This window comes from Dermacentor andersoni, chromosome 2 (genome assembly GCF_023375885.2).
Source record: "Dermacentor andersoni chromosome 2, qqDerAnde1_hic_scaffold, whole genome shotgun sequence".
In the NCBI taxonomy this organism is placed as follows: Eukaryota; Metazoa; Arthropoda; class Arachnida; order Ixodida; family Ixodidae; genus Dermacentor; species Dermacentor andersoni.
Window position 1 is genome coordinate 139,625,269 of NC_092815.1, and position 25,157 is coordinate 139,650,425.

A 25,157-nucleotide genomic window follows, 5' to 3' on the forward strand; every position below is an offset into this window, starting at 1 on the left:
TGTGTTCTACTTTAGTCTTTAGATTTGTCCTATTGCTCTTCCTTTCCTCTTTCCTCCCCTCCTTCCTATCTTCCATTTCTATGTTGCTGTCACCTCCCTTCAGAAGAGTAGGCAGGCGTTGGGCCCCTTATGGTGGCAGTTGCCAGCCTGCTCCTCGCTTTCCCTTTCCTGTTAACTGTGTATATGTGTAGAAAACAAATAATAATAATAATAATAATAATTATTATTATTATTATTATTATTATTATTATTATTATTATTATTATTATTATTATTATTATTATTATTATTATTATTATGGACGGCACAACTTAGAGCACTGTGATAGTGGCTCCCAAACGCGTAGTCACGTGGTTATCTTCATGACTCCAGGAATTTCTTTACGAAGCAAAAAAAATTATTTCGTAATAGACACGAAGCTACATACTGCTCAATTGGGCGTTTCCTAGAACGCTCTCTGCCATCTCATTATTGAAAATTCGGCCCAATGTTCGAAGATGGGAAGTTGATTAATTAATTATCACTAATATAAGCAACTAATACGAATTCAAAAATTATGTTATTTGCTCCATAGAGGACCCAACAACATTATTTTAGTGGTGTCCTACTAGACGGCAATGGCCTGTTATTACACTTGGGATAAATATAGCTGGAACATCCTGTAAGCGTTGATTCGCAGTGTATATACTACTTGCCATCGTTATTCTTCTCTCGACAACAGTCATACATTTTCTGTTGAAAGGAAAATAAAAGAAAGAGATGCAGTCACCCTATAGTTAACACGGCTACTCCTTTTTGAATAGCAGAAACAACAATGTAAAGTGTGTGTATATATATGTAGTAAGAAAATCGGACAAGAGTCATACGTCACCTTCTTAAGGAAGATAAGTAAGCGTACTAGGCCGACCGTAATTCGTCCTACCTTTTTGAAGCGTTCAATCTGTACCAAAACGCCCACACCGTACACGTGGCGTTGCACCCTCCCTCAATGCTGGAAAGAGCGGTAGGCGAAAAGCGATGCGGGTGTCGCGACCACGCGTTCGCGGATCGCGCCACGCGCCGGGCGCCGCTAGCGGCAGGACGTGCGACGCCGCCGCCGACTGGGAAGCGAGCTCTCGCCGCACCAGCATCCGCTGGCTCAGTCGACGCTGCGCCCGCTTGGGCCCCGTGCGCCGGCTCCGCCCCTCCTTTGTCGGATATACGAGAGCGTCGATCCCACGCGCGGTCTCTGGGTGCCCGGACCGCAAGAGCCGGTGGTTTCGGGACGAGAGGATCGACATCGTCAGCTGTGAGCCACGTTCCTGGCGGCAGTGGTAAGCTCACATTCTGGCGTGTCCTTATTTTTTTGCCCCACTCATTGTTTAATGTGTAGCAGAATTACCTTGTCCGAACGGCGCTGCTTACTATAAAGAGCACGTGGTTTCTGCCTTCAGTTTGGGCGACACTACAGGGCAAGCTATCAAGAACCTGAACAGCTGGCGTAATAAAATCGTGCTATCTTCTGTTTATGTAAAGAATAACAAAGCCTTGTCACCTGTTCTTTCAGTAGCAGCATTTACGGTGAATGTGACAGTGGCATCCATGTAAATGGCGGTAATGCGCTTGAAGGACGAAACCCGCAAGCAGAGGGTAGATTGAAATGCGCGTGCCGACTCACGCGGTGAATGCCATTGCCAGGCGATACGCCAGTGTTTTCGAGGGAAGAATGGGAAACAGAATGCTACGGGCCTGTGGCTCTCCCACACTTACAGATGCAACGGACTCGCGCGAAGTACTTTGTCAATTGTTTCGCGCAAGGGCGTATGCGCCACGCGCAACCTTTCTTGCGCAGGATTACCACGATGTGCTAGCGAATGCGATACGCCGCTATCGTATTCACGTAAGCGCTACTATACCGTTGGCACAGGCCATAATCTCTTCCGGCACGGAAGACATGTTTGGTAAGCGTCGCTTATTAGAAAGTCGTGCGCCGTTCATCGCTTCACTGGCTTTCTGCTTCTTTAGGCTCTTGAATGTGCACGATAAGTATATCCGCGGAAGCGCTATTAGTTCTTGACGATTGGGCAAATGGGTTTTAATGGTTGCTTGTCTACCACTGCACGCTCCTGGCATAGAGTTTCTATGAGGGACCATTCTGAAGGATATAAAAACAAGCCACTGCCAACACCACCTTCTGGTCGTGATTTTCTGGCTGTGAATTAGTGGCGCGTAGTCGTTTTGTTTTGTTCCCCGCTGTTCATTGTTATCGCTGCATTTTCCGAGGTTTCTAAACTCGTCCTATTTTACCTCACAATTTGGTATTCTGCTTTACTTAGGTGGGGAAGAGCAGGAGCCTTTTTTTTACAGCGAAGCTGTATATGGCTAGCCTTCCGCGCATTTTCGTTCTCCATGAACAAAAACTATCATCATCAATAGCTCATGCTCCAGTAAGCATTCATGCACCCGTAAGCAAACAAAAAATGCAATGGCTTACAGCTCGGTAAGGCAGAGGCTACAAGCACTCAGAAAAGTGAGGCGAACAGTACTTAAATTATTTCTAATGGCGCATACAACATACCGAACGGCATGTTAAAAACCTTCATTATCAATGGCTCATACCCCCGTGAGTGAGTGAGTAAGTGAGTGAGTGAGTGAGTGAGTGAGTGAGTGAGTGAGTGAGTGAGTCAGTGAGTGAGTGAGTGAGTGAGTGAGTGAGTGAGTGAGTGAGTGAGTGAGTGAGTGAGGTAACTTTATTGCAGGTCCGCCGAGGACGCGAACTCGTCGCGCACCCGGCTAGTCCCACGTAGGGACCGGCAGGTCTAGCCCACCGGCCCGGTCGCGGGCACGCCGGACAGCCTGGATTTGCTTTTCTAGAGCGGGGCTACGCAGAAGCGAGTCCCACTCCTCCTTGATGAACTTGGGGTATGTCGACCCGCACTCCCAGAGCATGTGCGCTAGAGTGGAGGTCTGCACGCAGGAGGGGCAGGCGTCGTCGCGATACACGTCCGGGTAAGCCTCGCGGAGAACGGACAGACACGGATACGTGCTGGTCTGCAGAAGCCTAAGCGAAATGGCTTGCGCCCTATTCAACTTCGGGTGAGGGGGGGGGGGGGGGGGGGGGGCAGAGACCCTTCTAGACATGTAGAACAATTTAATAATCTCGTTGTGAGTAGCGGGAGCGTCTCTGTGGCCGTAGGGAGGAGGGGAGTCGGTGCTTCTTGCAGAGGAAGCGCGGTCGGTGAGGTCACGCGCAGCCTCGTGAGGAGACTCATTGAGGTTCGGGGGAGCACCCTCGACCGACCCTACGTGAGCGGGAAACCAGTGGATTGAATGATGCGTGAGAGCATATCGATTCGAGCTGCTAAGAAGACGAGCAGCTTGCTTGGCGATGCAACCCTTCTGAAAAGCCCTAACTGCCATTTTGGAGTCGCTATATATCTCGGACCCGCGACCGTCTAGCAGGGCGAGGGCGATGGCGGCTTGCTCGGCGACTCCGGGGTCTGAAGCGCGAATGGAGGCTCTATTGGAAATCTTGCCGCTGGAGTCGACCACAACGATGGCAAAGGTCTTCCCATCGCTGTACTCCGCGGCTTCGACGAAGCTTGCTCTAATGTCTGGTTGCTTGATCTGTCTCAGGGTGGCTGCTGCTCTGGCCTTGTGTCTGCCCTCGTTATGGACGGGATGGACGTTTCGGGGCACAGGGGCCACTTCGAACTTGTCTCGAATGCACCTAGGGATCGGGGTACTGACCATCGGGAATCCCGCAAGTTGGTAACCCAGCTCTTCGAGGATGTGTTTACCTGCCGCCTCATAGCCCCGTAAGCAAGCAAAAAATAGAATGACTCATAGTCCTGTAAGATTCATGGCTACTCACTTTCCGTGAATTAGCTGCAGTGACACGACCGCTGTCTTCGTTGTCGGTGATTTCAATGTCGATGTGTCGGCACCGAAAAGAGGCGATTTACGCTTTCCGTGTTGCAAACATATCCCTTGCGATGCCAGAACGACCCTGTTCAACCGACCACCCAGCGGCATACGTGCATCGATTTGACATTATTAAAGAATGTGATTGCAGTTTCGAGTGAAATAATCACCACCGATCAAGACAATAAATGAGTCTGGGTGCCTTTCTTGACGATGACCAGCCATCAAGGCAATGAATGAGTTGCTACCTTTGTTCAGAATTATGTGTCACCTCCGTGTCGTGTGCTAAGCAGCTTCGTTTATCAACCACCTTCGCAGAGTGGAATGGCTGATGTTTTTTTTTTTTTTATGCAAGTGCACTCTTTGTTGTGTTCTTTGTAATGGTGTCAACGGCCTTCTGTCCACTTCTCCTGTCGTTGACGACGCCTCTGCACATGTCAGGCGTTGAACGGCTTGTAACGTGCTACCCATTTGCTACTGTACCCCCTAGGTTACCCTGCATGTTCTCATCATCACCTCGGAAGCCTTGTGACCAGCGCGAACTGGATGTTTTAAACGAAAGAACATCAAATGTGATAGCGACACATATTTCTCGATCACAACATATCATGGATCATCCACTGTGTCTATTTGAAGCAGCTTTATGCTACTGCTCAGGATTTGAGATTCCTCTGTGGGAAAGCTAGGGGTGCACCTGTGCAAGCCATGTTGCAGTTGAACAGCGCACTGTTCCTGGAATTTCTGCGTTGTAGTCTGTCAGTTTTATCAAATGCATTCAAAAGCAACATTCGAGGCTCCTGAGAGCATACAGGGCCAAGCCGTAAGCACGTCCTTGGGTTTTTATCTCGATGCACCTGAACATCAGCGACCATCGCCAGAGATCATCAGGTTCCAGCTAACGTAGCACTCAACTCGCTCATAGTGCACATTAGTCACCTCTCAAGGGCCCCCGACCCTCGCTTGGCTTACCTGCCGGCACAGCGACCTCGTGCCACGTTTTCGCCACTGATCGCCCCTCACCACTAGAGCATAACAGCAGCGTATGCACAGCCTGCGAGACATTCATCTCCCCTCTTGGTGCCTCCGACAAACCCAAGTGTGTATGGTTGCTCCAGCAATTACCAAGAAATCCAACAATTCTTCAGTGCCTTTGGAGTATATGACGCTGCTCTTATTGCACGAAACATACGGAGATCACACGCATATTTATACTGACGATTAGACCTTACCTACTAGCTCAGCAGCCACTGTTGTCATTCGGGCAATACGGGTCACGACTGAATTCAGCTTATCACACAAAACATATAAGCTGACAGAACCTTTAGTCCCCGTGCCACTGTGATCTATTTCAGTGACCAACAAGCAGACAAATTGGTCGTGTTCTGTGAGTCAACAACGGCTACTCAGAGCGTCAAATTTGCTTTACGTCACAGTACGTGGTATAACACGGTATCTTAATTTTTCCCCCGTTATTCAATAAGATAAGCTAACTATTATATTCTTGTAAACGGCACGGTGTCGCCTTTCAATGGCTTTCGGGTTACTGTGGCATTGTCTTTAACAACCTAGCTGAGAAATCTGCCCCGTCTGCCCATGGAGGCACCCTGGCTATTTTAATTCCGGTGGCGATGACGGACGCTGCAAGAAATGTTCATTTGCTCGCTCGCACGATTCGTGCTTCTTGGAGCTGTCCTAGCGTCTCTAATTGCCGCCTACGTACCTTGAACCGTTTGTTACGGCTGCAAAGGCCAACTAACCTCTCCCGCGGGGTTGCAACAGTGCTTTACAAACTATGGCTTGATGTGACATTTTCAAATGCTTATTCATGCCGTCAAGGAGTGGTCGATACACCAATGTGCGACACTTGTGGATCTAAAGAAACTATCGAAGATGTGCTCTGCATTGCCCCCAATACAACGTCCAGCGATTCTACTTACAGGCCGCACAAAGTCGACTGGCGTCTAGGACATCGTCTGAAACAAAATTCTTGGCCACATTCGTCAATGGCGTAGAATGTTATTCGAGTGCTACTGCAGTTAATGAGGAAAACCTGCCTCAGTGGCTGATTATAATCCCGATGTGAGTCCTACTTGGCGCACGTAGTGCTTGCTCATTCGATCATTCTCTTTCTCTTTTCCTCTTTTTATTTCCCCTCTCTCTTAACCCTGTTGTCAGGCAGTAAATCACACGCTCGTCTGGTTGACCTTCCTACCTTTACTCTCCTTGCTTTCTCTATCTCCTTCTCTCCACCAAAAATAAACTTCCAGAGAATATTACTTGCCATAAATGTGATAGCGATTCTGCTATCACACTATCGATTCTGCTATTCGAATCTGCTACTCGCATCGCACGTTCTAAATTGTTAGGTTTCATACGACCACAAAAATTGCGTTCAAACTACACGTAGACAAGTTGCTCGTGAACAATAAGCGCTATCACTACGACCCTACTTCTGACAGTGTGATTGAGGCTACGAGACCATTCACAAAGGCGCATGGAAACAGCGCATCCCAAATAAGTCACGAAAACGTGCAATGACGGACAACGAAGCCTATCACTTCAACCTCATCCCGCAATCGTCCCTCATCTTTACCTCTCCTTAACATAGCCTTCACTAACATGCGCAGTTTGCTACCCAAACGAGAACAACTTCGCAGCTTCACTCACGACATCGATGCCGACATCATAGTACTAACTGAAACGTGGCTAAACGGAGATGTAAGAGATAGCGAAATTTCCCCCCCTAATTCCGGCTATGCTCTGTATCGCCATGATCGGAGCGACTGGAGAGGTGGGGGTGTTTTATTAGCTATCACAAACACCTTCTCATCTTCCCTGATCAGTCGGGACGATAATCTCGAACTATTGTGGACTTGCGCTTACAACGGTGCTGGAAAGACAATTTTTGGCGTGTGCTACAGGCCGCCGGACAGCCATCCGTCATTCTGCGATTCACTCCGTAAAGCACTAACCGACATCACTGACAAATTCCCTAACGTACCTATTCACCTCTTTGGCGATTTCAATTACCCTAACATTAACTGGCCTCTGCTTTCTGTAACCAACAGGTCACCGTTATCCGAAGCTAAACAATTTATTGATCTTATGCTAGACTTCAACCTACATTAGGTAATATCATGTCCTACAAGAGGGGATAACACCCTTGACCTTATGCTCACATCTTGCCCCGATAGCTTAAGTAGCGTTACCACACTACCCGGTCTTAGCGATCACAACCTCATCCATATCTGCATGACAATAGCGCTTAAGAAAAAGTCACCCACAACAAAAATAATAAAAGATTACAGAAGGGCGGACTTCGACGCCATAAATAACGAACTCCAAAATTTTTTTAATGATTTTCAGCAGTCTTACTTATCAAGAACTGTCGATAGCAACTGGCAACTTTATAAGAATGTATTGCTCAACCTGGAAGCTAGATATATACCAACAGTTCTCGTGAAATCCGACTCTAACAATGAATGGTTTAATAAACGACTGAAAGCTCTCCTTGCTAAAAAGAAAAGGCTTTACCGAAAAGCCAAACTAACAAATAACTCAGAAACATGGGAAAAATACGAACTGTGCGCTAACCAATATATTCAGGAGCTGACGATAGCCAAAGATAACTTCTTTAATCATGACCTTCTGAAGATTCTACGATCAAACCCCAATAAATTCTGGCGCTTACTTTCAGTAAATACAGATTCTAGACAGAATGAACTAACAGATCCGGATGGTAATCTCATTAATTCTGAGAAATTCGCGTCAGCTCTTAACGACTACTTCATCTGTTTTCTCCAACACTAATGACACTCCCATTGAACCAATACCACCACTCCCAGTAAACTTAATGCCAGACATCGAGATCAACCCTGATGGCATATGTAGCCTCATTAATTCACTCAAACTAACCACCTCAGCCGGGTGTGATGGAATTAACGCGAGAATACTAGTTAACACCAGTAACATTTCTAGCCAGGTACTACATCTAATATTTACGCAATCCTTAAAGACTGAAAGCTTGCCCGACGACTGGAAAAAGGCCCATGTCGTACCAATCTTCAAGACTGGCAACCGCTCCCGTGGTATAAATTATCGACCAATTTCTCTGACCAGCATTCCTTCTAAACTTCTAGAACATATAATCTCATCCAACCTAATGTCTCACCTGGAATCTATCAACTTCTTTTACCCTCACCAGCACGGCTTCAGAAAACTATTTTCATGCGAGACCCCAACTCGCCGAGTTCACCCATGACATTCTACATTTCATGGACCTTCATTTGCAGATTGATGCCATTTTCTTGGATTACTCAAAAGCATTCGACCGCGTTTCCCACAATCACCTACTTCAAAAACTTGCATCTATCGGAATCCCAAATAGCTTGCTTACCTGGCTTGAACACTTCTTAAAAGGGCGCACACAGTTTACCTCTGCAAATAACCATAATTCATCTCTTAGCAGCGTAACATCGGGTGTGCCACAGGGCGCTGGTTTATCGCCTCTACTTTTCCTCATCTACATCAATGACTTACCTGCTAGCATTAAGAACAAATTACGTCTTTTCGCGGATGACTGTGTCCTATATTCCCCAATCAAAGGCTCGAATGAAATCGCCGCTCTACAACAGGATCTCGATTCCATCGCAGTATGGTGCGAGAAATGGTACATGCCGCTTAACCTTACTAAATGCAAAGCTCTGTCATTCACCCGCAACCACAGCTTAACCGGTCACACCTACACAATAAATTCAGCTCCTATCAATCATGCCCCGTCTTACAAATATCTCGGCGTTCACATGACATCGACACTATCATGGGCAACTCACATTGACACCATCTGTTCTAATGCTTCACGCAACCTTGGATACTTAAAACGCAACCTAAAAGCCGCATAACCAAAAATAAAAAAGCTAGCATATCTAACATTCGTACGTCCGCAGTTAGAATATGCGTCATCTATCTGGCACCCTTCCCAATCATATCTAACCTATGACATAGAAGCAATACAAAATCGCGCTGCTCGGTTTATAACTTCCAATTACTCTCGTGATACCAGCATAACCGCACTAAAACGTACACTTGAACTACCATCACTTGCTTCCCGCCGGATCATCTCTCGTCTCTGCTTGCTTCACACCTTTTATTACCATCCACACTCCAGGCATTCCCTGTTAAATCCACCCTTACGTACATCCTCTCGCTTAAGCCACAGTCGTCCCATAGCAAACATTAACACCCGATCATCTGCCATGAACACTTCATTCTTTCCCGACGCTATAACCCATTGGAACCATCTTCCAGAAGATATCGTGACATGCACTGACCGTAAAACGTTCCGCGAAATGTTAAATAACCACACTGCTCAATTGCCGATTCCACCAACCCTTACTCTAACACGATGTTCCCTTCTTTTTCACAATTGTTCCTGAGTTGTATTTGTTTATTGTTGTTCTTTACTGTTCTGTACATTTCTTCTAACATTGTTACAAGGATTAAAACCCTCCCTTATGAAATGCCTCCGGGCCTTTATGGTGAAAATAAATGAAATGAAATGAAATGAAATAAATGTGGAAACGGCGTCGTCAAAAGCAAGGAATCGGTGATGTCCATGGTGGTGCACGAGCCTATTCTGCTGTTTCCCAAATTACACTTGTGCAAAGAAGGTCAATTATGCCAGTCTTCTTTTGTAAAAACAGAGGGCTTCATAAACAACCATGCCAGACGGCAAGACGGAGAATTGTTTCCTGTAGTACACTGTTCCTAAATACATGCCTCGGGCTTTACTATTTTTCTGTATTCATTGTCCGTGTTATGTACCGCGTGTTCGAAGGGATGAAAAAGATTCCTCAGACTATGTGGATGAGGTCGTCAACTTAGTCACTACAAAAATTGGCGGTGTCACTTGTAGAATGTGAGGCCTGTTTTCTGCCATATGAATTTATTCACATTTGTTTCTGGATTCTCTATGGGGAATCAGCAGATGCGTGCATCAACAATTTCCTGCTCACCCCTGAGAGGAAAACTGTTGACGTGTCCCATCGTGTAAGCCCACATCCGAGCTTCGATTAGCAACAAGTGCTACCGAGGCGCCCTTTTGTAGCCTGGTACACGGGTATTTTTATAGGAAACGAAGCGTAATACAAATTCTATGAGTAATCACTACCCTGTATAAAGTTTAGCAATCGTAGTTCTTCGCTTTTCGAAGCCTCACTGGCTTTAAATTACCAATATCAATTTGTATTTTCATAATGTGAGAGAGGAGGCCATTTATATTGCAAATATCTGAGGCATAGAGGCCAGGAAGACACGCAAGAAGGGAATGATGATATTCACAGATGGGGATGAGGGCAATAAATCCTTGCAGTGTCGCGACTCTAATGATATGTGCTTACGCTGATTGGATGTCCCGGAAGTGCCCTTCTACGTCTATCTATTGATTTGTTTCCGAAAAGGTAATCCTAAAATGGAGCTCAATAACTTTTACCTAATTCAATATTCATTTTTATCCTAATTTCAAGTGATGCCCTTGCGCCATTAAAACACCCTCAATGAATCGTCATTTCAAGTCTGCTTCAGTCTGTCCCTAGACAAAAATAAAAATATTAGAGAAGGAATGAATGCGATTTTTTCACGGCTGTCTTTCTTACCCCTGTAAACTAGAAACATACTGGTGCCCATGGTCGTATGACTAGTGTCACGTGGTCGTGACGTCAAAGAAAGCAGTAGCAATACTGTGAAAGGCAAAACTAGCTTTTAGTGGGCGAACCTGTGCCCACAAAACAGGCTACACTTAAAGCACAACGAGAGCGGCGAACACAGTCGGCGATCGTCGAAAATCTGATCAGCGGGTCAAGCGCGTCGGCTTTTATACAGCAGTCGTCGAATGTTCCTGACTAATCGTTGGGACCCGCGTGCCTTCCACAAAGTTCTACACCATTCGCGGCAGGCGATGAAATCAGATAACACAAGGTTCGGCGGCAACAGACAGCGGATAGAAGCATCCATAACTTTCCAGAAACTTCGGATACATGCAGGCGCGTCCCGCGCTGTGCGATAACATTTGTTAGGCGGCGAAACGTGGTCGCCCGATAAAGATAAGTACGCGTGTCAATAGAAAGAGTTCCAACACGGTTACCGGAGAGGAATGAAGACTGTGCATAAGGTTTGTTGAGTATGTTGATGGATTTACCGGAGCATATGTACTTTAGTACGACATATGCGTTCTTTCATAAACCTGACCAAGAGCTTTTCGTTGTTTTCATTTTTTTGGACAACAGTGTTTGCCTTACTGGAAATGTGAAACTTCTGAAAAGAAATCATCACCAAGGCCTGGGTCAGCGACGACAAAATAATTCATTTTTCACGGACATTCTACCTTAGCAAAACAGTTGGTTCGTGAAACGAACCACTCAGAAAGTAAACTGAGCATTCTCGTTTTATTCAATGTATAGGCTGTCGCGATCTTCTGCTAAGACAATCGGTGTCAGTGGGTAGCTGCGACGCGCATGCAGACAGAAATGCAGGCATTAACGTTGGTGTGACATACTCGTGTGCCAGGTTGCTGCCTTCGGACTGTGTTGATTAGGTTCTCTTACCCAAGGGCGCATATGGCGGAAGGTAACCGCGTAGAAATCAGAGAGAGAGAGAGAGAGAAAATGATAAATGAAAGGTAGGGAGGTTAACCAGGACTGAGCCCGGTTGGCTACCCTACGCTGGGGAAAGGGAAAGGGGGACAAAGCGTTCTCATCTTACCCATCCGGTAATCAGAACGTGCTCGTCATCGACACAGCGTTATCGGTAGTAGAGGACCCGGCCCGTTAGCGTAGCACCGAAAAAAAAACGAGTATATTGGGATTTAAGGCACTCGGCCAACATATCCTGAGTTTTTGGCCTTCTTAGTGATCTGAAAGAAGAACTTGCAAACAAAAGTGAGCAGGAGTTTGTTTCGTCCACTCCTGCCACAAATCTGAATCTAATTCCTTCCACTATGAAACAAATGGAAAATATTAAGTGTTACTTTTAACAACACACCGATTTGAGCCTTGAAACATTTTACAAGAAACGAAACGTTTATTTATCGCGTTTGCATATACGTACGGCACCGGAAAAACAGATATTGCCGTGCAACAAAACTGAAATCGCGTGAATTCGGCTTGCTAGGTACACTACATAAATGTTCTTGAACCGTGTTAATCGTTCTTGCGGAAATGACATTCGCAATGCACCTGTGTATTGTTTGAAATATATTCGCCAGAATATTCCGTTTCCACTTGTATAGTACTAGTAATCCTTGTTAGTGTAATATCAGTTCCTGTTGCAAAATTTCTACCTTCCTTTTTTCTTCAAATTTTACAATTTCGATAAGTTTATAAGCATGGTATGGCCTTATTTAAGTATGGTGTTATCAGTTGGATAACTTTGCGTTTTCCCCCTCGAATTCAGCAGATTTTGTACAAGTTACTTCAGTGACTGCTATATAAAAGCCCTTCTGTTTTTTTTTTTCTGTGTAGATAAATAGCGAAATGTACTGCGTATGATCTCCCCCCTTTTTGCGTTTGTGAGCTTTTGGCAGTGTCGGCATTGAATGTAACGCGGTCTATGTATACACTACGCCAGCCTGTCTGCAGAGAATGGTCAGATGTGTCATCTTGCAAAATGCATTTATATATTTTCTTTTTATAGAACACATCCTTCAGCAGTCAAAACAGGGGCTGTCTTTGCGCTTTGGTGCGGTGTTTACAGCTGCGCGTGTTTGTTAGTTGGAATATCCGCACTCCGACTAATATTGAAGGCAGTCCGGTCATCCTTTTTCCCTCCGCTTTTTTTGTTTTTTCTTTACGCGCTAGAACATGTATTTGCCGAAGCCCTAAATGTCCATTGCAACCTTGAGCACGCTATCTGCTTTTCCGAGCGTGTAGGGCGAAGACACTGTCAACTCAAAGCAGACAAAATGAAAGCGACTTCGAAATGAAGCACCACTTATAGGCAGGAGATCGCATGCGTACCAGTTTTGGTGGTTTTCAGCTGAATGGAAAGTGTGCCGCAAGAACTATGCGTGTATCCACACGTAAACTCCGGCGCACAAGAGGTAAAGTATTTTTCACGAAATAAAGTTAGCTCAAATAACATAGCCATGTTTCCCAGTAGGATGGATAATTAGAATATTCAGTGTCTAGTAATGGGGGAGTATCCCACAGCTAAGAAATATGGGCGTATAGTTACAAAACTGCTTAGAACTGGAACACCTTTGTGAGGCATCTAATGGATACGACCTTGGCGCCCCGTGTTCTTTCACATAGGTAGGCTACTGGATTCAAAATTTCTAGCGCCAGAAATATCTGCGGGACAAGCGCAACCATTTAGCTTAAAGTGCCAGCACCTAAACCTCACCGGTGGCGTTTGCGGAAGAGGTAGACAGCTGCCAATGCTTTGAATAACCCGTCCAGGTCTCGAAAGTTGAATTGTATAAACGCACCTGATACTGGGGCACTTGGTTAATCATTTACAGCTTAGAAGAATTTAGGTGTTTCTTTCTGCAATGACTATAGTGACATAACCCGCCGTGGTTGCTCAGTGGCTATGGTGTTGGGCTGCTGAACACGAGGTCGCGGGATCGAATCCTGGGCACGGCGCCCGCATTTCATCATCATCATCATCAGCCTGGTTACGCCCACTGCAGGGCGAAGCCCTCTCCCATACTTCTCCAACTACCCCGGTCATGTACTAATTGTGGCCATGTCGTCCCTACAAACTTCTTCATCTCATCCGCCCACCTAATTTCTGCCGCCCCCTGCTACGCGTCCCTTCCCTTGGAATCCAGTCCGTAACCCTTAATGACCATCGGTTATCTTCCCTCCTCATTACATGTCCTGCCCATGCCCATTTCTTTTTCTTGATTACAACTAAGATGTCATTAACTCGCGTTTGTTCCCTCACACAATCTGCTCTTTTCTTATCCCTTAACGTTACACCGATCATTCTTCTTTCGATAGCTCTTGCGTCGTCCTCAATTTAAATAGAACCCTTTTCGTAAGCCTCCAGGTTTCTGCCCCGTAGGTGAGTACTGGTAAGACACAACTATTATACACTTTTCTCTTGAGGGATAATGGCAACCTGCTGTTGATGGTCTGAGAATGCCTGCCAAACGCACCCCAGCCCATTCTTATTCTTCTGATTATTTCCGCCTCATGATCCGGATCCGCAGTCACTACCTGCTCTAAGTAGATGTATTCCCTTACCGCTTCCAGTGCCAGTTACAGGCCGCATTTCGATGGGAGCGAAATGCGAAAACACCCGTGTACTTAGATTTAGGTGCACGTTAAAGAACCCAGGTAGTCGAAGTTTCCGGAGTCCTCCACTATGGCGTGCCTCATAATCAGAAAGTGGCTTTGGCACGTAAAACCCCATAATTTTTTTAGTGACGTATTGGACGTTTCGCATAGGACGCGCTGATTGCTTGACACCTATAGCTTAGGTGTGCGATCGGCTGAAGCAAGAAAGCGATTACTTCCCAAGTGTGTCGTAAAAAAGGCCGCTGGATAGGACAATTCTCAAGCGACGTGTGATCAGGAGAGCTCAGTATTTCTCACGAACTTCGATGACGTGGACGTTTAATGAACATGTTTCGATGGGTCCAACATTGCCCGTCGTTCTTCGTTGCGTGGTTTTCGACCTGCTTTTGCGGTCACCTATACGCAGGGCTGGGCAAAGATACTTTGCAACTGCATCATGATACGATACAAGACACTCGGGCAACAACTATTGGAGATATAGATAAAGGTACTACCGCAAATATTGTATCCGATGCAATACTTTCCATTTGTATCTTAAGGAGACTTCGATACATTTGCAAATGTCTTATTATAGATATATATATAATGTAAATGCGTATGCACAAAATCATTTGCTTGGAAATTTGTTAACTCCCACCAACCTTCTTTCAGTTCAATGAAATGTCTGTTAGTATCTCAATTTGTTTGTCTTTATTGCTCAAAGAAAATATTTTTCATTTCGAAACATTATGTCGGGGTCGGTGTAGCTGCTTAACATGAAAGCTTTCTACAGGCTGCGCTGTCAGCAATTTTTGCTTGTCACTTTTGCAATTGATGGCAGTCGCCGCTTGGCGACCAGCTAGCCGGTCGCCATCTAGTTACATTGACTTCAATAAGACGTCTCTGCACGATGGCGCAAATACCGCTATGGTGTTTTGCTTGTCGGTAAGCATATTACCATTTGCGCAATACCGGAGAACCGCACAGGTGTACAGCAGCAACAACGCTGGTAGCGACCTTCTTTTTGTTGTTGATGTTGTTGTTGCATCGTGTATACAGAGAGTACGTAAAGCTGCAATGAGCTTTCATATTCTACTTATCAGCTGGCACAAAGCGTTTGTTAGCGACATATTCATTACCGTGCAATCCTTTTACGATTTTTTTTCTACGAGAAAGCTTGTGCAGACCAAGCACGTTTCATACGCATTGCAGCGGCACACATTGTCGCAGGCTACTGCCGCTGTTGCCACTACTGGCACTCGTAGCTCCGAATTACCTGGTTGTTTGTAAAATTAAGAAATTTAAGGGTAAGCCACAAGAAAAAAGAAAGAAAAACATTTTCAAGTAAAATATAATGGCGCTCACAGTGAATGCGATACAATCATACAATCACAATGAATACGTAGAAACACGATACAGGCGGCACCACTAATAGCCATGGCATTTAAACGTGAAATATTGCCAACTTGCCTGTTGAGGTCAGACAATAGAAAATTCAGTGCCATTGGAAATTCAGGTGGCTTAGTGGCAGCAGTATCAGTTCGAGAACCGCAGTTCCGCCAACCTTTATAGTTTCGCGTGGGGATGGTGCGATAACAGTATCTTGTATCTTAAGATGCGCGATACTTTCGTTCATGCATTGGAAATACAGATACTGATACACGTCTTGCCATATGTGTCACGATACAGATACAAGATACCCAAAGAGTATCTAAAATAACATCTAAGGGCGCTATAACGTAAAGCTATTCCAAACTTTACTTTTCTATTGAAATTCTGCAATCAGCCCGTCGCGATTGGTTAAAAACGTATTTGGACCACCCCCGCTTCGCCTGGCCGTCTCGGGACGTCAGGAAAACCGCGATAGCTCCTTATCTGATATGACGTCTGCACACTGATTATGCATTATTTGACCGAACAAAAGCAAAATAGGTATTTCTTCGATACTGCTCAGCACTGCTTACAATTTGTTTTAACTGCCGCTTTGCATATACGCACCGCAGAAATGTTCCTTCGCAATAACACAACTTTCAGCGGCAGTTTAGCTTTAAATTTGAGAAAAATGCGTTAGCATTACTTCGCACCTCTTTGAGATACAGTATCCATGATTTAAACCGCGTTCACCGCATAGCAAGGTGTTCGTAGCTCACTGGACACACGTACTGCTCATTCGAGGAGCGAAGTAGAACTGTTTGAACTATATTCACGATGTCCTAGCTATGACGCATCGCATTCTTTTTTTTTTATACCGACCATATCACGCGGAAATAACCAGGTGGGCATTTTTCACAGTCGAGTAGAGAAGCCACCAGTGATACTTGTTCACTTCACTGAATTAAGTATTGATTTCAATTAGCTATTATTTTAATTGCGACTCTAAAGGGCGTTATTTCAATGAAGAATTTGTAGAAAATTTACACAGATTTAAAACTGGCATGTTTGCAGCCAGGTATTTCTGGCCCGTTTACATTTGCCGACTGAAAAATTACACCCAGGAAAAATGAAAACAAATTTGTAGCACGCTTAAGTTTCGCCTTTAAGAGTGTAACGCGATAGCATTCAAAGATCCGTGACTGAGTCTCACGCTTCCCGACAACTGGAGCGTATGTAACCCTAACGGTTACCAGGAAACGCTGGCCGCGAACGCTACACGAAGGCGGGCTCTGTGGTAGCAACGCGGCCTCTTGCGTGGGCCGCGATGCGGCGGAGCTGGAGGTATTGCAAGGAACCGGCCCCCGAGACACCCACGCGCAGGCGTGCGGCAATGGCGGACGCCGCGGTCGGTCTGTGAATTGTGGAAATGCTGGAAAAGGGGTTCCTTTGACTTTTCGCGTAACAGAATTACGTTTTCTCGTAGAGTCAAATTACAATCCGAGAGCTATCGTGTTCGTAGGTTGTGTGTATGTCGTAGTTTACGATTTTTCCGCGTATTTTAGCTTGAGAAATTCAATTATTTCGGTAAATTACTTGCGTCGCATGGATGGCCTGGGATCTTGTTGCACTTGGCAATGTGCTTCGTACTTCCCGCGGTGTGTTTATTTCTATTGATGCATTGCTATCTCGGTCCTATGAACTGGTATGTTGTGCTGCGTCACGTGTATACTTGTATGCCCGGGATATATTATTGCTTTTTGCGTCTTTTTCCCAAATATCCCTTGAAGCATTGTATTCATTGATCTGTTCATGTTTCCTGTATTGTACTTTCTAGTATTAGTGCCTTACGTTAATTTTACTCATGTTTTTCTTCCTTGAAGCGTACCTTTGTAGCATTTTATTACTAAAGTTTTTCCTTTTTCATGTTTTGATCTTTCTAGTAATGATGTTGAGCCTGCATCGGGACGTATCTTTTGTACCATACTTCAGAAGGCTGCTTATTCTTTTTTTTTTTATTTTAAGCCTTTGATATTGCAACCTCCCTTATAGAATACCCCCATAAGGCCTTTAAGGTATTTGAAATAGATAAATAGAATAGATGAGTGGTTTCAGAATCCGACGCCGGAAGCGTGACTCCGACGCCGGATTTTCTGCGACACAGGCTCCTCAACGCTATCGCGTTAAAATATCACGTGACTTACCGTCCCCCCCCCCCCCCCCGCATCAAAAAGCAGCGCGCTGAAACATTCCCCACAGGAGTTAGCGAGTGCACTCTTTACACGACGCATCAACCACCAGTTCTCGGCACCCGCTCTTCATCAGCAGTGAGGCGCCATGCCGTCACGGGTGGTTTCACTGACGGCTTCAATGTCCAGCCTCTGTACAGAGCCTCTGCGGTGGAATCCTCGCGCCGAATAATTTTGTTATTGTTAATGTTATCTTTTAAAACGCCGTACATTCCTGAAATTGGTCCGTTTGCAAAGTTGCGAGGCAAATTGAAACCAGCGAGACAGTGTTCAGGCATACCAACGTACTACCAAACATCGTTCTCGTGCAGGCTCAACCGCCTTGTTTACAGTTCCCGTACACGAACTTCCCCGTTCCCTCTAGTAAATATATGAACCTCTACGATGTGCCATTCAAGCATCTGGCCAGCTGCCAGATGTAGTATTTGCCGCTGCTCAAAGAAATCTTATACACTACATAATCAGCACAATCAATGTACCTGAATTTATGCTTCTTCGAACAACACCCAATAGTTTCTTTTCTACGCACTAATAATAGTTACAACCTGCAGGGCGGATTACAGGTCAAAACACGTTTTCTGCGCGCTTACGTTTCTCAAAAATATTCAAGATGGGTGTAGACACACCTTTATGGCACCCTATTATTATTAGAAGGGTGTTGTGCGCCAAACATACAATTTACGGAATTCAGGGATGCTTTCGCTCTTCGAATTTTCCAGCAAGTAAAACACCCTACGTTCTTTCCAAGCGGTCACCTTCAAGTCATTATTCAAGCATGCCATAAGCACACATTAGGATACGGAAGTTATACTGCTTCTTCATGTGTGAGGCGTCCCCGGTGTGGAAGTGGAGACATGGGCCCTCTTTCTTTTGTTTCATAACCGGCCGTTCGCGTTTTACCACTCACTGTTTAAATTCTTTCAGGTCCGCGTTGGTCTATAATACAGCTACCAAGCGGCAGCGAATCACTGCACGTCAGCCAATCACAGTTTATAGGCGCTTGTTCTTTTTGGTGTATTGGATTGGCGGCGGTGCAATTTGATGCGCATTAAGTTTTCCGTGTTTCCTTCGGTATTGATTGGAGTAAACATTCGCAGGTAGGCAGAAAGCAATCTCGCGCAGATGAAAACATGGCATATATTGTGTGTGGTGGCGCCACCTACTATTAAAGTGAGGATACACAGCTATTTGGGCTCCTGTCATATCTTACCTTTCAATCTTCTTTTCTTTTTTGCGAGCTTCCCCAGGATTTTCTCAGGTTCGCGTCGGGTTATGTAGATAAGCTGACGAGGCATACCGACAGCCTATCAGAGCAGCTAGAGCCACCACCGTGATCTCTCCAGGAGATGTATTGTTTGGTGACCTAACGTCGGCGGAATGGTTGAGAGGTAACATTTCCGAATGAAAATCTGTAAGTGCGTAGTTCGAATCGAATCTAAGTGTACTACGCTACTTTTTTTTTCTTTGTCTTGCAAAGGACTGTAAGATTTCTTCGACGGACACTGGTACCACAGGCAGGGATCCAAAGAACTAGTTGATAGAGAAAAGGATATATCCCTGTAAAAAGAAAAACATAGGGTACAATACTGGCTAAATACCCATTTGGGGAAAGAGTGTAATTCCAACAAAACGTCATTTCAAATGAATGCATTAGTTCACTCTAACATCATCTTTTATTGATGCAAGCGGGTGAGTTACAGACACAATGAATCACCCTGAAGAGTGCAAATTTCCTTAATGTGTAGCCATGCTTTTCTTGCAGAGTCCGGCAAACATGTTAGGCGCACAAAATCTACTGCCCCATTTGCGTGACCTGCTATCTTTCTAAAGTTATGAGAAACCTAGTGAATGCACAAAACCATGCGTCTTTACATGATCCATCAGTGGGTTCTTCACTGCGAGTGGATAGTTATCCAAGCAGTGCCTCGAAGTATTAATCATTGCGGGCAGTTAATTTTTGACGCTCTTCGAAGTTTCTGAAGCAGTGCTTTGAAAGACTAACCACCCGCAATGACGACCGCAGTCATGAAGTGCATAAAGTAGCTGTCGTTTCGTATATTCTCAATTTTTGCAATAATCTTAAAATAATAGCAGGCCGCGCCCAAGTATCAGTGGTTCTTTGTGCGCATAACAGGCTTGTTTTTGTCTGCAAGAGAAGCAAACGCCTAGAAAAGGAAATCACGAGGGTTGTCCAAAGGGCCGCGAATCCGGGTGCGTTGATTGTGTAGATTATGCAGTCTAGACGATCCCTCTGAGCGACGGCAAATACTGCATCGCGCAGTCCGTGAGATGCATAACTGATGGCTTCAGAGAACACACCACTAACGCATAAAAATTGAAAGGTGGTGGTCTTGCTAATCATTGCAGCATGTGCGCATGTCATCCACATTATCCAGAAGCTGATATAATATGCAAGAAGAAAGACGGGCTAGTGAGAGAGATAATAAGACAAGCACCGTGTATATTCATTACCGCCCAGCTGCCCCAAACAGCCAATTAATCATACCTGATACATATGATATGTTCATACAGGGGTTGAACCCCCTGATGCGTCGCCTGTCAGGTTGCTCAAAGTAGAGCCTCTATTAAAATGCAGCACTGGGCATTACAAAGCCGCAGTAATGACTAGGGAGCCGATTAGGCACCGCCACCAGTGGTGATGTCTAAAATAATGGCTCCCATTCGAGTCGCTGCACAATAACCGTGATCTCGTGGCAGTTGCTCCCCAGTCACCGTACGACATTCTCGCCAAGCGCGCAAAGCGGTCGTCCAGAACAGCAGTGACCGCCAGCACTGTACACAAGCTATTCTATAGATTCGCGCAAACAAGCGACGTGAAGCGCCGCCTCCCAACAGTAGGAGTTAATTACGCGTGGTGGGCAATTATTCGCAGCCTCATTAACGACGGCGCTGCCACCGCCACCGCCATTATAGCGGTAATGGAAACGCGATAAGGTCCCGCGATGGGGGGGGGGGGGGGGGGGGGGGGCGCAACACAGCCGACGCAACCCTTCGCAACCCAATCCTGCAATGGTCTCCCCTGCCAAGCCAGTGCGCTCGGTGAGCCGCATACCCCGTTGCACTTGGGCTTCATGCTCCCATTTCCACTGCAGGATCGGGGGAAACTTGGTGTTTGTGCAAGTACTATGTGGGCGTCTTGCGGTATGGGCACCACGCTGTCCCGGAATGCGACGACTAAGTGGTATCGCGCGCTGCTCCTTCCCTTCAAAATCCTTCAAATTGAAGGCTGAGAAAAGGTCGAAGAAAAAAAAATAACACCAAGCAAACAAGCGAAGCAACTTCGTTGTGATAGGGGTGCGCAGAGCAGCATTTAAATGAAATCATAATTGATCACCAGTAAGGGATAATTGTAGGTTCCGTTTTTACGTAAGAAGTTATCTTTTTTTGTTAGGCCCAACAGAGCTGAACACACGTCACGTGGTAAGCCTTACAAGGTTTATAGGAGCCACTTCGCGGGTGCCGTGATTAAGCCTTTGCATATATATCAACGTTTAACGTTGACAGCCACGTTTAACGTTAGAACGTTATCTAGTGAGGCCAGTCAAGCAGTGCTATTGGAGGGCAGTTAATGGGATATAATAGGGCTCAGTGAAGTTAAGAGGACGAAAGAAGCATATACAGTGCTAAAAAGCGGGCACGTCCTGTGCTAGCAGGGCTTAGCGGAGAGACGAGAACTAGGAGTCGGATTCCTGATTAATAAGGATATATCTGGTAACATACAGGAATTCTATAGCATTACCGAGGGGGTGGCAGGTCTTGTTGTAAAACTTAATAACAATTACAAATTGAAGGTCGTACAGGTCTACGCCCCTACATCCAGTCATGATGACCAGGAAGTCGAAAGCCTCTATGAAGACGTGGAATCGGCGATGGGTAAAGTCAAAACAAAATACACTATACTGATGGGCGACTTAAATGCCAGGGTACGCAAGAAGCAGGCTGGAGACAAGTCAGTGAGGGAATATGGCATAGGCTCTAGAAATAGCAGGGGAGAGTTATTAGTAGAGTTTGCAGAACAGAATAATATGCGGATAATGAATACCTTCTTCCGCAAGCGGGATAGCAGATAGTGGACGTGGAGGAGCCCGAATGGCGAGGCTAGAAATGAAATCGACTTTATACTCGGCGCTGACGCTGGCATCATACAAGATGTGGACGTGCTCGGCAAGCGGCGCTGAAGTGACCATAGGATGGTAAGAACTCGGATTAGGCTCGACTTGAGGAGGGAACGGATGAAACTGGTACATAAGAAGCCGATCAATGAGTTAGCGGCAAGACGAAAACTAGAAGAATTCCAGATCAAGCTACAGAACAAGTATTGCGCCTTAACTCAGGAAGAGGACCTTAGTGCTAAAGATATGAACGACAATCTTATGGGCATCATTACGGATTGTGCAATAGAAGGTAACTCCGTTAGACAGCATGCCAGTAAGGTATGGCAGGAGACGAAAGATCTGATCAAGAAACGCCAACGTATGAAAGCCTCTAACCCTACAGCTAGAATCTCTCCAATGCTATTCACACCGTGTTTACAGGACGTATTCAGAGAACTGGATTGGATAGACTTGGGGATAAGAGTTAATTGAGAATACCTTAGTAACTTGCGGTTCGCTGATTGTATTGCCTTGCTTAGCAACTCAGGGGACCAACTGCAATGCATGCTCACTGATCTCGGGAGGCGAAGCAGAAGGGTGGGTCTAAAAATTAATCTGCAAAAAACTAAAGTAATGTGTAACAGTCTCGAAAGAGAACAGCAGTTTACGATTGGTAGCGAGGCACTGGAAGTGGTAAGGGAATACATCTACTTAGGACAGGTAGTGACCGCGGATCCGGATCATGAGACTAAAATAATCAGAAGAATAAGAATGGGCTGGGGTGCGTTTCGCAGGCATTCGCAGATTATGAACAGCAGGATTCCATTATCCCTCAAGAGAAAAGTGTATAACAGCTGTGTCTTACCAGTACTCACGTACGGTGCAGAAACTTGGAGGCTTACGAAAAGGGTTCTGCTTAAATTGAGGACGACGCAACGAGCTATGGAGAGAAGAATGATTGGTGTAACGTTAAGGGATAAGAAAAGAGCAGATTGGGTGAGGGAACAAACGCGAGCTAATGACATCTTAGTTGAAATCAAGAAAAAGAAATGGGCATGGGCAGGACACGTAATGAGGAGGGAAGATAACCGATGGTCATTAAGGGTTACGGACTGGATTCCAAGGGAAGGGAAGCGTAGCAGGGGGCGGCAGAAAGTTAGGTGGGCGGATGAGATTAAGAAGTTTGCAGGGACAACATGGCCACAATTAGTACATGACCTGCGGGAGTTGGAGAAGTATGGGAGAGGCCTTTGCCCTGCAGTGGGCGTAACCAGGCTTATGATGATGATGATGATGATGATGATGATGATGATGATGATGTATCAACAGATATATATCCGCTCAGATAGCGACCAAGCGAACAGCATCCCGCAGACAGGCACCTACACCAAACGCGGAAAGTAGGCAAAGAATGATTCGCTTCAAATGTAGCCAGGGGAAGAGTACAACAGTCACTAGACAATTATGGACTGCGGGAAAATATGTACATTACACAAGAAATACTTAATTATTAGAGTGAAAATAACAGTAAATACAGAATAGTTTAAAACAATGCGAGCACGAGCAGGAGCAGATATACTGAACCAATAAATTATCTAAAAAGTCAAATGCTAAGCGACGGTGGAATCGGTGCACTGTACATAATTTTTAGTCATATGCTAACGTGTTCGAAAACTGTGTACACGTAAGTCTTGCTGTTAGGCTGCCGTATTTCTTACGCACTGAGCAGAACATAGTTAATGGAAAAGCTAATGCTATTGGCATTCACAAAACTAATAGTATCAGTAAAACTGATAATACGCAATTCATGGCGTATATCAGGAGACATGATGATCAGTAATTTATGACAACAAAGGTTGCGCAGAGATGGAATATTCAGGTTACAAAATAGGGGCATTGAATGAGGTGAAAATAGGTTTAAGGTGACCAGTCTTAAAACTATTCGGGGTTGACAAGATGCGACCAATACACATTGCCAGACGAAGATAGGAAGTGCGAAAGAAGTCTGTGAATAAATGCATAATATAAAGAGAGACGGACGTTTGTTTGAAAGTCAAACCATGTGTTGATAATAACAAGAATGCCTAGAAAAGCTTTATGAATCAGTGACTGAGCCTTTTTATGAAATTTATATGTTCTGTACTGAAGGCACTGGGCAGTGGGCATGGTGCTGGTGTGCTGGTGCAAGAGAAGACGACGAGAAGTGCTTGCTTCCCCGTTACGATATAGCGCCGACCTGTTTACGCCTAGTGCTACAACCTATATCTAGTTACCCTTCTGCTAGGCGAACACCCCCATTGCATTTGGTGGAGCTGCTGGGTTTCTCTTCGACATCCTGGAACTCCGCAGCCGAACGCTACCACCAGCTGTTGCAATGGATGAACCGGGACCGTCCCAGGCTGCCGCTCCCGTGCCCCCCGCCATCGTCTGTTCTGGCGTCATCCGGCAGCGCGATCCGGCTATATTTAGCGGCACAGACGACCACGACGTGGAAGACTGGCTCGCCGAATATGACCGTGTAAGCGCCTATAATAAGTGGGACGACCGCGCCAAGCTCACAAATGTCATCTTTTACTTGACTGACGTGGCAAACCTATGGTTCCGCAATCATGAAGCCGATTTTACCACCTGGTCGGCTTTCACGGCAACTTTGGCGGAGGTCTTCGGCCGTCCCGCCGTTCGCCGGCTTCGCGCTGAGCAGCGCTTGCGTGGTCGAGTTCAACGCCAGGAAGAGACCTTCACTAGTTATATTGAAGACGTGCTCTCGCTATGCAAGCGCGTCAACTCATCTATGGACGAAGCTGACAAGATTAAGCACGTCATGAAAGGCATCGATGACCAAGCCTTCCAGATGCTCGTCGCGAAGAGTCCGCGGACGATTGCCGAGGTCGTACAGCTCTGTCAGCACTACGACGAGCTGCGCAAGCAGCGTGCATCAACGCGCGCTGCTCAGCAGGACACCACGGATCTATCTCCGTTGGATTTCGGCCGCGACGCTGCCGATATCTCTGCCTTAATGCCGGAGATAAAGCAGTTCATCCGTCAGGAAGTGGCACGCCAACTCTCTCTGGCGAACAGCACACCCGAGCCGTCGACAGCCTTGGCTCCCTCGCTTCGCCACGTCATTCAGACCCAAGTTGCCGCGGCGCTGCCATCTGCCCCTCCTCCGCAGCCTGCAGCTGGACCGCTCACTTACGCTGACGTTGTTGCCCGGCCTTACGCTCCTCCGGCTCCTGATGCCT

At 45.9% G+C, this 25,157-nt stretch overlaps 1 protein-coding gene across 4 annotated transcripts in view; it reads left to right on the forward strand.

Annotated features, from left to right (window-relative positions):
• Positions 1-1,014: 1,014 nt before the first annotated feature.
• Positions 1,015-25,157, forward strand: part of LOC129387311 (uncharacterized) — a 563,661-nt gene continuing 539,518 nt past the window's right edge. For 2 of the 4 annotated variants that reach the window (XM_055076204.1, XM_055076205.1), the window contains exon 1: positions 1,015-1,313. In XM_055076204.1, the coding sequence (XP_054932179.1) occupies positions 1,018-1,313 (296 nt within the window). In that variant the 5' untranslated portion in view covers positions 1,015-1,017. The remainder of the gene's footprint in view (positions 1,314-25,157) is intronic. The other 2 variants (XR_008614582.2, XR_008614581.2) reach the window with 2 other exon arrangements.